General features: G+C 39.1%; 1 protein-coding gene across 3 annotated transcripts in view; it reads right to left on the bottom strand.

Annotated features, from left to right (window-relative positions):
• Positions 1-9,778, bottom strand: part of SAMD13 (sterile alpha motif domain containing 13) — a 50,696-nt gene extending 40,918 nt beyond the window's left edge. The window contains exons 1-2 of one of the 3 annotated variants that reach the window (XM_037163969.2): positions 9,705-9,778; positions 4,517-4,601 (exon numbers count right to left, since the gene is read on the bottom strand). In XM_037163969.2, coding sequence (XP_037019864.1) covers positions 4,517-4,569 — 53 coding nt within the window. In that variant the 5' untranslated portion in view covers positions 4,570-4,601; positions 9,705-9,778. Of the gene's footprint in view, positions 1-4,516; positions 4,602-5,952; positions 6,038-9,174; positions 9,586-9,704 lie in introns of those variants that run through there. The other 2 variants (XM_037163967.2, XM_037163968.2) reach the window with 2 other exon arrangements.
• Between the last annotated feature and the right edge of the window lie 6,494 nt (positions 9,779-16,272).

Genomic DNA, 16,272 nt, shown 5'->3' with positions numbered 1-16,272 from the left:
AGCTCAAGAAAATAACAAAAGCACTAATATACAGGGTCCAGCACAAATAGTGCCCCTTTTTATTACATAAAAATCTTTTAATACAAAATCATGAGCATATAATTCTGGAATGTAACAATATCACACTCCAGCACACCATATACCATTTCAGGGGAAATGTTCAAATTGTCGTCCACCTTGTGTGAGACATTCACATACCCTACCAATCACACTCAATGGTGTTACTTCTGCTGGACCCTGTATATGAATCCCTATGCTCATTGCAGAATTATTTACAATAACCAAAATTTAGAAGCTACCTAAGTATCTATAGACAGCTGAATGGATAAAGATATGGTATATATTTATATGTGATGGAATATTACTCAGCAGTAAAAAATAATGAAACCTTGCTATTTAAAACAACATAGATGGACCTAAAGGATATTATGCTAAGTGAAATAAATCAGAGAAAAATAAATACTGTATGATTTCACTTACATGTGGAATCTAAGAGAATAAAACAAACAAAAGCAGGTTCAGAGAAACAGTACAAACTGATCGTTGCCAGAAGGGAGGGGTGTAAAGGGATGGGTGAAAAAGGTGAAGGGGAATAAGAAGTACAAACTTCCAGCTGTACAATAAATAACCCATGGAAGTGTAGCACACAGCACTGGGAATACAGTCAGCAATATTATAATTAAGTTGGTATGGTGACAGATGGTTACTAGACTTAGTGTGGGGATCACACTGTAAGGTAAACAAATGCTGAATCACTATGTTGTGCACCTGAAACTAATGCACTATTGATGTCGAGTGTAATTTAATGTAGTTTGAATAACAAAAATTACCAGGCATGCAAAGCAGAAAAATAAAACTCATAATGAGAATAAGAATCAATCAACTGGAACTGACTGAGAAATGACAGAATTAGTAAACAAGTACATTGAAAATTTTATTATAACTATTTCATCTGTTCAGAAGCTAGAGGGAAGACTGAATATGTTAAGTAGAGACATAGAAAATATTAAAAAATAATCCAACTTTGACTCTAGAAAGGGAAACTACATTGTCTGAAGTAAAAAATGTATTGTGTTAACAAGAGCTTATACATTTCCAGAAAAAAAATAATGAACTTGAAGGCAAGCAAAAGAAACTATTCAAAGTGAAACACAGAGATACAAGACAAAAAAATGAACAGGAATTAGTGAATTGTAGGACCATATCGAGTGATCAAGTATACCTATAGTGGAGGTCCCCAAAGGATAAGGGAGGGGAAACTAAAAAAACTGAAAAATAATGGTTGAAAAATTTTCAGATTTGATGAAAACTAAGCCACAAAATCCCCCACCCTGTAAAAAAAAGAAAACCAAATCTATTTCAAACACCAGGAAGATGAAGAAAACTATACAAATCTCATAATCAAGCTGCTTAATAATCAATGATACAGGAAAAGTAAAAGCAGACAGGAAAAAAAGAGACATTATGTACAATAGAAGAAAGATAAGAAAAAGATTAAATGTCTTCTGTTTAGATCAGGAACAAAACTAGGATGTCTAATCTCACCGCTTCTATTCAGCTTTTCATTGGAGGTCTTATTCTGCGTAATAAGGTAGGATAAAGAAATAAAAGGCATGCACATTGGTAAGGAAGCAGTAAAACTGTCTTTACTCATAAGACATAACTGTCTATGTTAAATATCAAAACCTACTACAAGTTTTAAGTGAGTTTAGCAAGGTTGTAGGATACAAGGTAGATATAAAAGAAGTCACTGTATTTCTAGAGAGTAGCAACAGACAAAACTTAAAATTTTAAAAAGCAAGACCATTTATCACAGAATAAAAATATGAAATACGTAGGGTTGCACAAAACCTGCACATTGAACACAACAAAACAGAGAAATTAAAGAAGACCTGAGTAAATGGAGAAAAATGCTGTGTTAATGAGTTGGAAAATACCGCATTGTTAAAAATGTTAGTTCTCCCTCAACTGATCTATAATTCCGTGCAATGACAATCAAATCACCAGTAGGCTTTTTTTTTTTGTGGAAATTGACAACCTGATTCTAAAGTTCATATAAAAATGCAAAGGACCTAGGAGAGGCAAAACGAGTTTCAGAAAGAACAAAGTTGGATAGATAGCACAAACTGATGTTAAGATCTATTACAAAGCTATAATTATCAAAATAGTGTTGTAGTGTCCTAAATATATACAAAATGAACCATGGAATGAAACAGCGACTCCAGAAATAGATTCACACATATATAATCAATCAATTTTTCAACAAACAATTCAACAAATGCTAAAATAACTGAATATCCACAGGCAAAAATACAACCAGCACCATCACCATAAATGCTGTTATCCTCATCTCACACTGTACACAACAATTAACTAAAAAAATCATAGGCCTGAATCTAAGAAATCATAAGAAAATTTCTGTGACCTTGGGTTAGGCAAATATTTCTTAGATATGACACTAAAAACACTATCAATATGATTTAAAAATTGATAAACTGGACTTCATCAACATGAAAATCTACACTTCGAAGGGCACTAAATAGAGAATGAAAAGACAAATCACATAGTGTAAGAAAACATTTTCAAATCATGTTTATGAGTACATAACTGGGAGGCTCACACACTGCTGGTGGAAATGTGAAATAGAATGACCAGTTTGGAAAATAGTTTGGCAGTTTCTTAAAATGTTAAACATACACCTACTACACAACCCAGTCGTCCCATTCCCAAATATTTACCCAAGAGAAATAAAAGCATGTATCCACACACAGACCTGTGCACAAATAATCAAAGCAGCTTTATTTCTAATACCTAAAAAATGTAATCAACCCAAATGTCTATCAACAAGTGGATGGATAAATAGTGAACAAATTATTACATATCCATGTAATGAAATATTACTCTGCAATAAAAAGTAATGATCTATCAGTACTCACTATGACATGAATGAATCCCACATGAATCATTTTGGGTGAATGAAACTAGACCTCCCTCCCCATTGAAAAAAAAAGTACTTTCTGAATAATTCCATTTGTGTAAAATTGTAGATAAAACAAACGAATCTATAGTAACATATAAGTGGTTGCCTGGGAATACATGGGCAGGGAAGAGTGGAGGGGTGGGCAGTGGAGAATACAAAGGATTATGAGGAAACTTTGGGGGTGATGGGTATATTTGTTATCTTAATTGTAATGGTTTCATGGGTGTATACAGATGTCAAAACCTATGGGATTTCATACTTTAAACACATGTAGTTTATTATATGTAATTATATTTCAATAAAGCTATTAACTCTTAAAATTGATTAAAATTGAATAAAATTAAAAGTTCAGTTCATCAGTTACCCTAGCCACATTTTAGGTTTTTAACAGCCACATGTGGCTAGCAGTGACCATTCTGGATAGCACAGAACAGAACTTTGCCATCAGTGCTCAAGTTCCCTTGCACAGCACTGTGGTCACGCATGCACGAAAGAGCTGTTTCTTTCATTTCTCCTACATCCACCTACCCCAAATTTCAAGAATGGGAATAAGGATGGCATCATGGCACTCATATAAATTATCTGAGAATTCTAAAAAGCAGTTTTTATTAAGTTTAATGTAACTGTAATGGACAATATACCTTCTATTTATAAACACAGATAGCACAGTGTTTCCTCACTCAGACATCACAGCTTCCATGGACTGCATGTAATGAGCTCTCTCCAAAGCTCAAGTTGAAGGCAATTTTAAAATAAATGACATGGAAAGAAATGAAACAGATAATATCCCTTTGGAAGTTTATCCTTGTAATCAAAGTGGTTATTAGCTTCAATATAACTCCTAAATGAGAATATATAATTTTTTCAGATTTTCACAGATATCTTAGTTAACTTTTGTTCTGCTTCAGAATATACTATATAATGCAACTGAATTTTCCTATTTAAAAAACATCAAGCATATAACTCACAATAAATACAATCAGAAATTTCAAATGTGAGAACAGACATTAAAATAGAATGCTATGGTATGTATTGAAATCTGCCACATTCAAAGAAAAGTTCATAAAATTAGCACAGGAAAGTTGTTAAAACTTAGTATTCTCACTGAAGGTTTTTTTCCTTCCTTCACTGCAGCTCACAGTTTTGAGAGAGGTGATTTTATTTAAAAAGACTTGAAGTCTCTTTTCTGCCCCCCTTGTCGCCTATGGACTTGGAAGGCAGAGTATGCCTGTTCGATGTGTTGGGGTTTTTTTCATGCAGAGAATGCAGGGCTGAAGTCCTGAACCATCCCTGTTCCAAAGCTTGATCCACTAACCCTTTTTGCATAGTTTGATGCCTGAGTCATCTGTCTTAGAAATGGAATACGAAAAAAGGCAACTGGGGTTAAGGGTGAGAAAAGAGGCTGGTGGCCAGTGCAGACCAACCAGAACAATTCAAGCCCAAACAGTGCCTTGTAGTAGATAAGCAAGAAGTATAAAAATAGAAACCAAGTCCCTCTGTTTGCAGAAGCAGAACTCACAAGCCAGTTTCACTTACTTTTTTACACCGACAGAGCCATTTTCCTTGTTTTCCATGTCAACAGATAGCATGGGAAGGCTGCAGGGTTCCTTTACTTCAGCAACTAATTAATAAGGGAGAAAAGCTTGTGTTTAATTCTTAGAAAGTGAGAGACGAATATATATTCTGAATCGGAAACATAATGGTTCCTTTTACAGCTTCACACCAGTTCACGTATGTTTGTTTAAATCTCCAATTCCCTCACCGATTGGAGAGATGTGATTAAACCTAAAGAACTGGAGGAGACGGATAGGGGTGCTTTCCTCCGTTCTGGCACTCCCTGCCTTGACAATAAGCATTTGCAAATGAAATTGAATCCTTGTTCAAAACAAGTTCTGTGTGAACTGGCACAGCTTCCTCTGGGTGCAAGCTCTCACTTAAGACATTGCAACTCACAAATTGAGGCAAAGTGGAGAAAAACAATCCCCCTTTTCCTGCCCCTTTCCTCCATGGGCTGTGATTTCTTTTTTCTTATTGCATTTGGTTGGGGGTTTTTTGTTCACTCCCTCTCTTTCTATATTTTTTTCGTAACAATGCCAAAGAGCACTTAAAGCTTTTGTTAGCAAGTATCCCCCTACCTCACACACTCTCAGTAAAAGGCTCACAAGCCCGTGAGATGGCCACGCTTTGATAACGCTGGAAGCTCACAAAAATGTCAGATAGCCTTTCTCATGAAAAGGTGGTGCTAGGATGTGTGTAAGAGAGGGTAGGCAGCTAATTAGATTTATGTAAAAATCACCAGAACATTCAAGGAGATATAACAGCATCCATCACTTTGTCTTTTTGTTTAGTAGGATGAGCACTGTGAAAAAATAAAAACCCTCCTCAACTAATATGCAATTAGCAAGATGAAAAAGCTATGAACAAAACTGCTTAAAAAAAAACTAGTTCTGAAACGTGCTTGCTCTTCTACAGCTGAAGCCATAAATTAAATACATTTCCTCTCAAATCACTTTATAGTTCGGCACCCCTTCTCTAGGGATTACTCTGACATGACAAGTGCACCATTTAGTATATTCACAAGATTTTATCACTGTTAGAGAAGTAGATGATTAACAAATAATACTGTAAGTGTGGGATTATCTGCACTCCACACACACACATACACACACACAAACTTCCAGTCGCTAAAGCACTAGAGCATTCAGAGAGAAACCCCACATTGCATATACATATAGGCATTAACATACATTCACACACCGTCACAGAGGAGACAGAAGATAGTGCTGCTGCTCCATGCCAAAAGAATGATTTCACTTCAGTTGGAAACTGTTCACATATTCACCATTTTCTAAGCATCTCAGAAAACAAAACAAAACAAAACACTCACAATGATACTCTCTAACACCACACTACATTGTCTTATTATTATTATTTTCTTTTTTTTCTTGTGGAAGAGTAAAAAGAAAACCTACCTAGAAGCAACTAAAACATGTCATTTTTTATAGGCTTATCAAGAACAGCCAAAGAAACCCCAATGTTTTCTTTCACAAAGTAGGCTGGCAAAGGAATTCAATAAGGAGGTACAATTTGACACAGTGAAATAAAACCAGGCTGGCTCTGAGCCAACATGACGTTAGGAATCACACACAAGCTGCACCAACTGCCTTCTGGTTCATGGCTGACTTTTTAAAGCTACAGTGTGCCCGTTCACTTTTGCAAACTACCTTCAGCCCAATTAGTGGAAGTGAATGAATCCCGAGTGCAAGAACTGCCCAATTCTCCCTACACCTCTCCTGCACATAGAAAAACAAGCTGTATCAATAGCTTATTTTTGCCCTCCCCTTCATTGTTGCTGCATGGTAAGTGTTTGCTATTGTTCTGAACATGAATGTCATGTTTCAAACTCTTTTTCTCCCCACTGAGAGAAAAAAATATAAGAGAAAAGAAGAGAAAGAACTTAGTGTTTATGCACTATGACTAGTGAACACACAGAAGCTGCAGTCCCGCGTTTCTCTTTTTTCCTAATAGAGACTTGTATACAAAGTTCCCAGGGCTGGCTTTTAAGTAATCTCTTTGTGAGGATAAGAAAAGCATGGCCCAACAGAAAATCCTTTTACTTCATTATGCAGGAAATAACATATTTCAGAGGATGCAAAGTAGATGACCACCAGATCTCTGGAGAACACCCACATTCTTTTATTTTGGTATTCATCCTACCAGATGAAGTTAGCAAAAATTAAAAATGAAGCAAACTTTATTCTCCAAAACAATTAGTTCTGGGAGGTTTAATTTTAACTGTTTATCCCAGTCGCACAGAAAAGCATAATTGCATACATTCAATTCACACTTATTATCTATGAGCACCTGGTACTCCATTAGTTACATATGAAAAAGAAGCTAGTATGCCAACCCTCGAATTCGTAGTATCTTCCACCATCCTAAATCTGAATTCAGGAAATTGGGAGGTGGAGTGGAGACTGGGCATGGTTTTTCGGTGAAGTTACCCTGATCAGTCTCATGGTTCTCTTGCTTGGCTGGAAAGAAGGATGGAGACAAACATGCCCATTCCATAAACATGCTGCAGACACATGAAACACATAATTGCCAACATTTGGGCACTTGTAGGCCAAGGTATGAACAGAACCACTCGAGATAGGGCAGAGAATACAGGCTCCCAAGAAGGATCCTAGAAAAAGTCATCTGCTGCTGTAATACTGTTTAGATTTCAGGCAGAATTGAAGAGAAACCTGTGGGTTATCCTTTTCCTTAGAATTTTTTAAGGTCACTAGATCAGGAACTATGATCTAAATTTGCAAACCAAATTTATTTTTTTGTTACTTATTCCAGGAATGATATTAGAAATTTTGAAATTCTTAAAAAATCACTGCTGAGAAAGATTTCTCTGGCCATCTTTGCCATTGCCCCCTTGAAAAAGCAAGTAATAATTTACGTGACACTTCTAAGTGTTCATATATTTTGTAGCATAATTTACTGAGCAAGGGTCAGATAGGTGGGTCTTTTACCATCGCTGATTAAAATGATGAACTCTGGAGATAGCTCTTTCACCAGTAGATTTTATAATGCTTTTGGAATCGATCTAAAATTCTTGAACTGTTCTTCAACTAAACTCAAATGGAACAGGGGAGGGCTGTGAGTCCTGGGGGCAAGGAAGCTGTATTGACAGTATCATCACACCACTCCTCAGAGCAAAACCAGATTCAGCTCTACTCTTGAAAGGAGGGGCAGTGAAAACGTGGTCACGCCCGATTCTTCCGTAGACACAATCACGGGAAAAAGGATTCTGTGAAGATTCTCCAAGAATTTCTTTCTACATATAGAGGACATCCCCTCCTGTCTTGCCTGCTGTGATCAAAGTTTGCCTGAGATGAGAGTAAGGGTTTATGAAGGTATAGGAAATAATCCCATTTCATAAATAATGAGCCACAAAGGCATTCTAAATCCTGACACTAGGAGGTTTCATGCATAAGCTAGTTTCTAACTTCGGAATAAAATGACATTTGTGGGTATAAGTATATATACTAGTGTTCACCCACTTCCTCTCCACTCCCTTCAACGAACTAATATTAACCTTCCTTTCTGCTAATAAAAATGATATGTATGTAGTGCATATGGTGTTCGTGGTGTGCAGCATAGATGGTGTAATGCACAAGGTGGGGACCAAACAAAAAACATGGAATTATCTTCTGGAGGGTAGGCCCCTTGTAGTACAGGCTTCCCAGGCTAGGTGCATGTTCTAGGAGCCCATCTGTATCAGGGTACCAGCAGGCATTGTTGTGAGAGGCTGTGTTTGGCTTCAATAATTTTTTTTGAAGGCTCTTTCAAGGCATTTGCCCAGTTTATGGTGGGTAATTTATGAGCATACACTGCGTTATGTTCAGTAGTTTTTGACCAAAAACATCATGACTACCGTGCTCCACCCTACCTATTCACGGGGTTGGAGCGACTTTTTTATTATTTCTCGAGAAGAAAAAAAAGTCCTCAAAGGTAAACGCTTTGCTGATGTGGAAAAGGTGAGACAAAAAACGGCAAAAGCACTAAGAGGCATCAAAATTGAAGAATTCAAAAACCTATTTTGGGCAGTGGAAAAAAGTCTCCATAGGTGTACTGCATCAAATAGAGGGCACTTCGAAGGTGCCTGAAGTTTAAACATGTAAGAATAAATTCACGATTGTTCATAAATAAATTCTGGTTTTTGGGTCCCCTCACGGATGTGTGTGCAATGTGTGATGAGTGTAATTTTATGCTATGTGCATTGTGTGTGCCTGTTGCACCTGTTTGTGGTGTGTGTACTGTATGTTTGCAGAATGTGCAGTGTCCGTGGTGTGTGTGTGTTAGTATAGGGTGTGAGAGATGCAAACAAAGAAGACCCTCCGATCCAGGCTACTACAGACAGTGCTAAAACACCTTCGTTGGTCCTCGGGTTGGGATTCTGGCGCAGCACTTCTGTGCACACTTGGGAATGGGTTCAGATGGGACGTGGGAACGGGTCAGAAAGGGACTGAATGGGGCGCGGGGATGGGGAGCCTCCCTTCCGCTTCTTTTATTGGCCAGGAGTCATCCCCCAGGATGAGCAGCTTTGCCCAGAAAGCCAGAGCCGTTCCACAGGTGCCATCGCCCCTGCTTCCCGCCGGGATCGGCCCCCAAGAGTGTCCAGCCCACAACCCAGTGCAGACCTGGGTCCATATGGCTGCTGAACGAATCTCGGGAAGTCTCCCCAAGGCATGGCAGAGTTCGACGGTCCCCAAAGGCGGCCCAAGGGAAAGTGAGGAGTGGCCTGGAGAAGGGGCGCTGGGTGCCGGACAGAGGGGAGGACCCGCGGCGCCGTCCGAAAGCCAAAAAGTCGCTCGTGGTACCGGCGACCGAGGGAAAAGTTTCTGGCCAAGACTTTCAAGAAGAAACGGTCCGCTCTGGGTTTGGGGGTCCCCCGGGGCAGCCTGTCTTTGGAAAAGGAGTGTGGTCCCAGCCGAGCCGCGCCACCACCCGGCTCCGTCCCGCGAACTCTCCTCCGCAGCCGCCGCCGGCCGGGCGCGCTTCTGCCCCCAGTTCCACTCCGGGGTGACACGCTCGTGGGTGCAACAAGCTGAAGAGGCACCAGACACACAGCAGAGACGACGGAGGGTTTTTATTGGGACTTTCTTCGTTCCCTCTCCCCCTGGAGAAGGGAGAGGGTCGGAGAGCCCTCACAGCGCCAGTGTACACTCACCTCAGCGCAAGCTCGTGCCGGGAGGGTCTACCCGGCGCGGAGCCGTCGGACGCGGAGCACCCGGCCCCCGAGCAGCCCGCGGGGCGCGCGCGGCACGCCGGGACTTGTAGTCCTCCCGGGGCTGGCGGGGCGGGGGTCGTTGGCTGGGCCAACAGGAACCAGGAAGGCCAGGGAGTGAAGTGGCCTTGTGAATGTAAGGGAGGACTGTGTTAAACAGTTAAATCCCCCAGGGGCTGGGGGGAGGGGAACACTCCTAGAAAGACTTTTACACTGGGGAGTTTCAGACGAAAACCACGTTTTATTCAGTGGGTTTTGGCAGTAATGAGAAAGCGATTTCCTAGACCAAGTTTATGTTATTCAGGGCCTTACTTATTCTTTCACCCTCAGAACACACGTGGCATTCCTGCGTGAAACACCGATTCTGTTGCTCACAGAGAACTGAGTTGAAGTCCTGGGTATGCAAAGGGAGGAAAAATCATTGCACCTTACATTTGTAGAGCGCTCTACAGTGTCTGATTTATTTTATCAGAATCACAAAGCAACACGGAGGCAGAGAAAAACTCAAGATGTAGGGCGGGTTTTTGTTCGTTTGTTTTTGTTTTTGTTTTTGTTTTTGTTAGCACCTACCAAGGTTGGAGCCACTTACACTCTCCATTTCCTTCCAGAACCCTCTCTATCGGGGAGGGAGGGAGGAGCTGCAGACAGATGTGGTGGGGAAGTGAAAGAAGAGGAGCCTGCTCTGAAAGACTTAAAATAGCTGAGGACTAGATCCTTGTTAAATAAGGATGTAAGTAAAACCAAAAGAAGAACCCGTGGACTGGAAGAATAGAGTGGGAAGGAAAAGCCAGGTGGGATAGGGATAGAGACCAAATAGAACGTTGTAATTAGTCTAGAGGCCATAGGAAAAGTTGTATACGTATTGTTTAAAGCAAAAACAAACAAGTTTTAGAAGCCAGATGGACCCGGAATCCTGGTGGTGGCACTTCAGAGCTACCTCTGTGATCTTAGGTAAGTTATTTAACCTCCCAAACCTTGTCTTTAAGATTTCAATAGTAGTTCCTGCTTTATGATGTGGCTGTGTGAATTAAAGGATATGGAAAGCACTTTGTATGGTGTTATTATTATTATTTATTATTAAATAAATAAAGTTAAATATATTAATATTATTATAGTGTATAAATATTATTTATACTTATTATATGCCAGGCACTATACTAAATATAAATAATATTATTTATTCATACTATTATTATTTGCAGAAACTCCTTTTGTGGAAGCATCAAAAGATAAATTGAAGTAAAAGTACCAGTTAGGAGGCTATGACAATTTTCTAAGTTCTGGGTAATAATAGCTTGAAGTACAAGGGTAGAAAGAAAGCAGTTACGAGACACTTTGGAGGGAAAAATGGACAGAGCAGTTCAATCAATTGGATGTGGGGAAAGAGGACTAGAGTATCAAAGATGGTTGTTTTTAGATTAAGTGGATGATGTTGTCATTCACATAAATAGGTACAAACTGAGAGAATAACATGGCTTGAAGGAAAATGACTACTTTGGTGTCGGACAAGTATAACTCGCAGCTTTGTGTATATGAATGTGAGAGTGCCATTTGGAAGTATGGATCTGGATATCGTGTGTAGCATGGAACTTTGAGAGTCAGTTACTTAGGAGAGGTAGTTGAAGATCACATGGAGAGGAAATAGGAAAGGCAGCAGAAATGGGGGGTGGGGGTGGGGTAAGGAGTTACACAATGACACCAGGCAGGAATTGGAGAGGGGGGAAAGGAAAGCTGTAAGAGTGCAGTGACAGGTAACCCAGGGGGTGAGGTGGAGTGAGGAGGAGTTCCTGGATGGGTCAGACACGACAGGGAGGTAGCCAATGACAACAGAATAGAGACCACTGCATTTACAAATTAAGAGTCAGTTGAGATGGAAGTGCCTCAAGCAGTTGTTTTGAAACTTACCAGAGTGATTTTGCTTGTCCCACTGATTGCAGAGGGGAAAGGACTAGAATGCAGTTGGTCAGCCAAAGACACTAAACATCTTGCAATGCTCAGGACCATCCTGCACAGCAAAGAGTTGTCCTGCATCCTGTGCGACTTGACTTCCCCACTACTCCTTGAAGTAGATGGAGAACCTGTTTATATTTACCTGAGCCTAGAATCTATTTTATATATAAACAAAGTGTTTTCCACACAGTTTAAGACATATTAAATTTTCCTGGAATGTGGTGGTATATTCTTGGAATTTTAATGACTAATACTGTCCATTTTGTGGCTATTTAATGACGATTCTAAGGATGGAGGCAAGCATCTGACTGTTTTATTGTGTCTCTTAGTTTAGGCTTGTCTGAGCAGTTCCATGTTGAATCATGCATTTACTTTGTCCTCTGTTATAGTTAAGGCTATAACTTTGAATTTTTTAAAATTACATGTGTAGGTAGGTACCTTTATAATGTTAAGCAGAATATTACCCCAACTTTGTTATTAAAAGGGCGTTAGGTTTGACAGGGCTGAGAACCATTTATTCAGTAAGTCAACAAGTATCTTTTAGGTGCTATGCGCTAGGTACCATTCTAGTTACATGAGATATACCAACAAATAAAACAGAAGAAGTTTACTGTCCTCATGGAGCTTACATTCTAATGTGAGTATGGGAGAGGCAGATGTTAAATAATAAACATAAATTAAGTAAATTCTTTGGTATATTTGAAAGTGATTTATTATAAAAATAAAGCAGGATAAAGGAGATTGGGGATGCGGGAGAGAGTGTAGATGGAAATGTTAAATATTGTGATCAGGGTAAGCTTTATTGAGAAGGTGACATACAAGGAAAGATCTGGAGTGGTAAGAAAATTTTCTGCTGGGTGTCTGCAAGAACACTCCAGAAAGAGAGAACATTTAGGCATAGGCCTCAAGGTGAATGTGTGTCTGGAGTTTTCAAGAAACACCAAGGATGCTGACTGACCTGTGGCTGGGCTGGAGAGAGTAGGGAGTGGGAGGATTCAGGACCAAGACTGGGTTGAGACAGGTGATGTGGGACCTGTAGGGCATTGCAAGAGCTTTAGCTTTCACGCTGCACAAAATGCACAGCTGCTGGAGAGTTTTGGACAGAGAAGTGACATGATCAGGAATAATTTTCACAGGATTATTCTGGCTGCCCTAGCCACGATAGGTCATAGAGAGCAAATGGTATAAGTGAATAGGCAAGAAGCTATTGCCGTAATCCCAGCAAGAAATACCATGGCTTGATCCAGAGTGGTAGCAATGAAAACTAGAGTGAGAGAGGAATCATGAATACCCGAGGGCACAGTGGAAGAATTTCAGGGGTTGGGGAGGGCTGCAAGATGGAGAAAGATCAGGAGTTAAGAGTTTGGGAGAGACCTAGGTGTCTGGGACTTCTTGGGGTGACTGACATAAACAGAGATACGAGGATATTGAAATCAGTTTCAGAGGAGTGAAGAAACGTTACAATGGTGGGGGAGGCTGTGAGTGTGGGGAATAGAGATGAGTGTTTGTGTTCCCTGGCTCTGGCCTTGGAGGTGAAGAGGTCTGATATTGAAATGGGCTCCTGATCCGTGTCGGTGGAACATCGAAGGCCTGGGGAGGGGAGGATTCAATCCGGGCAGTGACTCATGACTTCTGCAAGGAGAGGACCTGACTTTTGCAGAACATGTAGTATTCTCCACTTTTGCCCCTGATCTTTTTGATGGAGTTAACCCCTTTGATGGAACTTGGGATTTGGGAACAAGCTGATAATTACTGTAAGTACAAAAGCATAGAAACATTATTGACCCAATAAAATGTACATCTACAAGAGGTGGATTGTAACTGTAGCAATGGAGGATGCAGTATAGAATTTTGGTAAAGAAGGTCAGCAGGAAGCCGGGCCATTAAAGTGAAGGGGTGCTCCAGAATTTGGAACAGGAGACAGCGAACTGTGTTTGTAAGGTGAAGTAAGGAAGCCAGTAGAAGCTGAAACATGAAAATTCAAAGCAGATGGGATAATTGATGAAATAACATTCAAGAGAAGATAGAACTATGAACTGTTTATTCTTAGAAGGAAGGTGGAACAGTATTTCCTGTCAGAAATGAAATACAATGGAATGATTCCAGAAAATTCTAGAGATAAGAAGATGCAACATTATAAAATCCTATTTATTATGAAAAAGTAAGTATGTGGTAAAATATTAAAACAACCAAAAATTAGTAACAAAAAGTGAGAATTTCCAATAGATTCATTCCTAGAATTATCCCTGTTGAGTGTTTAGTACATATGGTCTAATTTTTTTTCCTGTGAATTAGATTTTTTTTTGGTAAATGTTACATGAGGAGCTAAAATATTAGTATTTTTTCTTTGCAGGCTATAAGATTTTCATCAGTATTTATTGAACATCTATTATATACCAGATATTATCATCAATCTTTTTAAATCATATTATTCGCATTCTCTGAATGTATCCTATTTTTTCTCTTTTTGATTTTTCAAGAATGACAAAAGAAATCACTGAAACCTCCTCACTGTTTTAAAACTTTTTCCTCTTATGTCTTGAAGTTTTGAATTTTGTATTTTAATACTACATTATTTGATACATAAGATTCATACTGTAATAACTTTACTGTGATTAGTGTGTTTTGCTATTATAGAGTGACTGCCTGTCAATCATTAGAAAAACTTTATTTTGACCCCCTTTAAAATTATTTCAATTAGATATGTTTAATTCTGTTATGTCTGTATTTTGAATCCTCATTGTTTCTTTGTTTTCTCTCTTGCTTTATGATCTATTCTGTTTGTTTTTGTTTTATTTTATTATTTTTATCTTCCTCAGCATATGTTATCTATTGCTGTGTAAAGAACCACCTCACAGCTTATCAGCTTTAAACAACACACATTTTTTTATCTTGTACTTACTGTGGGTCAGGAATCTGGGCATGGCTTAGCTGAGTCTTCTGCTTCACAGTGTTGTTCAAAAGCTATAGGCAAGACTGGACTAAGCTCTTTTCTCTGCTGAAGGCCACACTTGAGGGAGGATCTGCTTTCCAGCTCACCCCTCTGGTCATTGGCAGGATTTAGTTCCTCAGGAGCCCTCAGAAACCTCAGGTCACTGCCACGTGGGCTTTTCCATAGGGCCACTCACAACTTTACCAAAGTGTGTAGAAGAGTCAGAGAAGCAGTGTAAGCAAGCCAGAAGTAATAGTAACTTATAGCTTAATTTCAGAAGTGAAATTCATCATTGTGCCACATGTTCTTTGTTAGAGTCAAGCCATTATGTTCAACCAACACATAAGGCCATGAAGAGCAAGAGGTAGAAACCATTGGGAGCCACTTCAGAATGCCACCTACCATCCTCAAGCAATGCGGCATTGTAAAGTGCATTTTAAAATACATTTACATTTATATTTATCAATTCACCTTAGAAATGAAATGATGATGAAAGATAATTGATTGATCTATTTAGACTATCTCCTCCTTCCCCTACTTTTTTATTAATGTGGAGAGCAAATATGATTTTTGTTTCAGTCTGTTATCATCAGAATATTATTCTTTACATTATGTAATTTTTAAAGCATGATGACAATTATATTTCATTTTTATGACTCAGAACACCAGTTATTTAAATACAATTTTAGATATAAATAGATTCAAAGCTCATTGCCAGACTTTTTGTACCTCAGGAGTTTTTCATTCATGAATTCATTATTATTATTTATCTGCTGATTGTCTTGATTTTTTCCTGTTAAAATTTCCAGAAGTGCATACATGTTATGGTTTTTTCAGTTCTCGCATATTTGAGAATTTCTTTCTCTTACCCTCATATGTGAAGGGCCATTAGACCAGGTATAGGATCTCCCTGCCCCAGTCTTCACTAACCACTGTTGCATCTTCCTTCAGCATCTAACTGCTTGGAATATGTCCAATCTCTGTCTTCGATGATGGCCTTTTACCCCTTGCCTAGGTGACTATAGGATTTTTTTAATCCTTGAAATTCTAAAAAAATAGCTTTTATTAAATTTTCTTGGGATGTGGTGAGCCATTTCAAAATGTAATTTTAAGATCTGCTTTATTTCAGAAAATTCTATTATGTAAATGTTTTCAGCTCCATATATTCATTTTCATCTTCAAAGACAGCAGTCCCTCGCATGTCACTGCTCCATTGTGTGTTGGCCCTGTCTTTCATCTTCTCTCTGATCACCTTCATTCTACACCAATTTCCAGTAAATTCTGTGTGATCTTTTTCAATAGCTTTATTAGTGGCAGGAAAATGGCACCTTGTGTGAGCCTCAGTTCAGCAACCTCAGTTCTTAAATTCTGGCTAAGAGAAGAATTCACAGCCGAGACTCAAATTGTAAGATGAAGTTTATATAGAAAGTTGCAGAGGCGGAAGAAGTGAGCCATAGAAGAAATGGGCTCAGGAAACAAATTGCAGCAAAAGAAGGGCCCCTGGAGCTTGGGGAAGGGGCAGAGAGAAAGAGAAAGTATGGAGAGAATTTTTGCAACACTTAGTTTTGAAAAAAAAAGTATGGGTCCAGGTTCTTAATAAATTTAGTAACCACAATAGTGATATTCATT

The sequence above is a fragment of the Artibeus jamaicensis genome, unplaced genomic scaffold (genome assembly GCF_021234435.1).
Source record: "Artibeus jamaicensis isolate MK-2021 breed Jamaican fruit bat unplaced genomic scaffold, CSHL_Jam_final scaffold_1019, whole genome shotgun sequence".
NCBI lineage: Eukaryota > Metazoa > Chordata > Mammalia > Chiroptera > Phyllostomidae > Artibeus > Artibeus jamaicensis.
The sequence above is the reverse complement of the archived record's forward strand: the minus strand, read 5'-3'. Positions and strand labels throughout refer to the sequence as shown.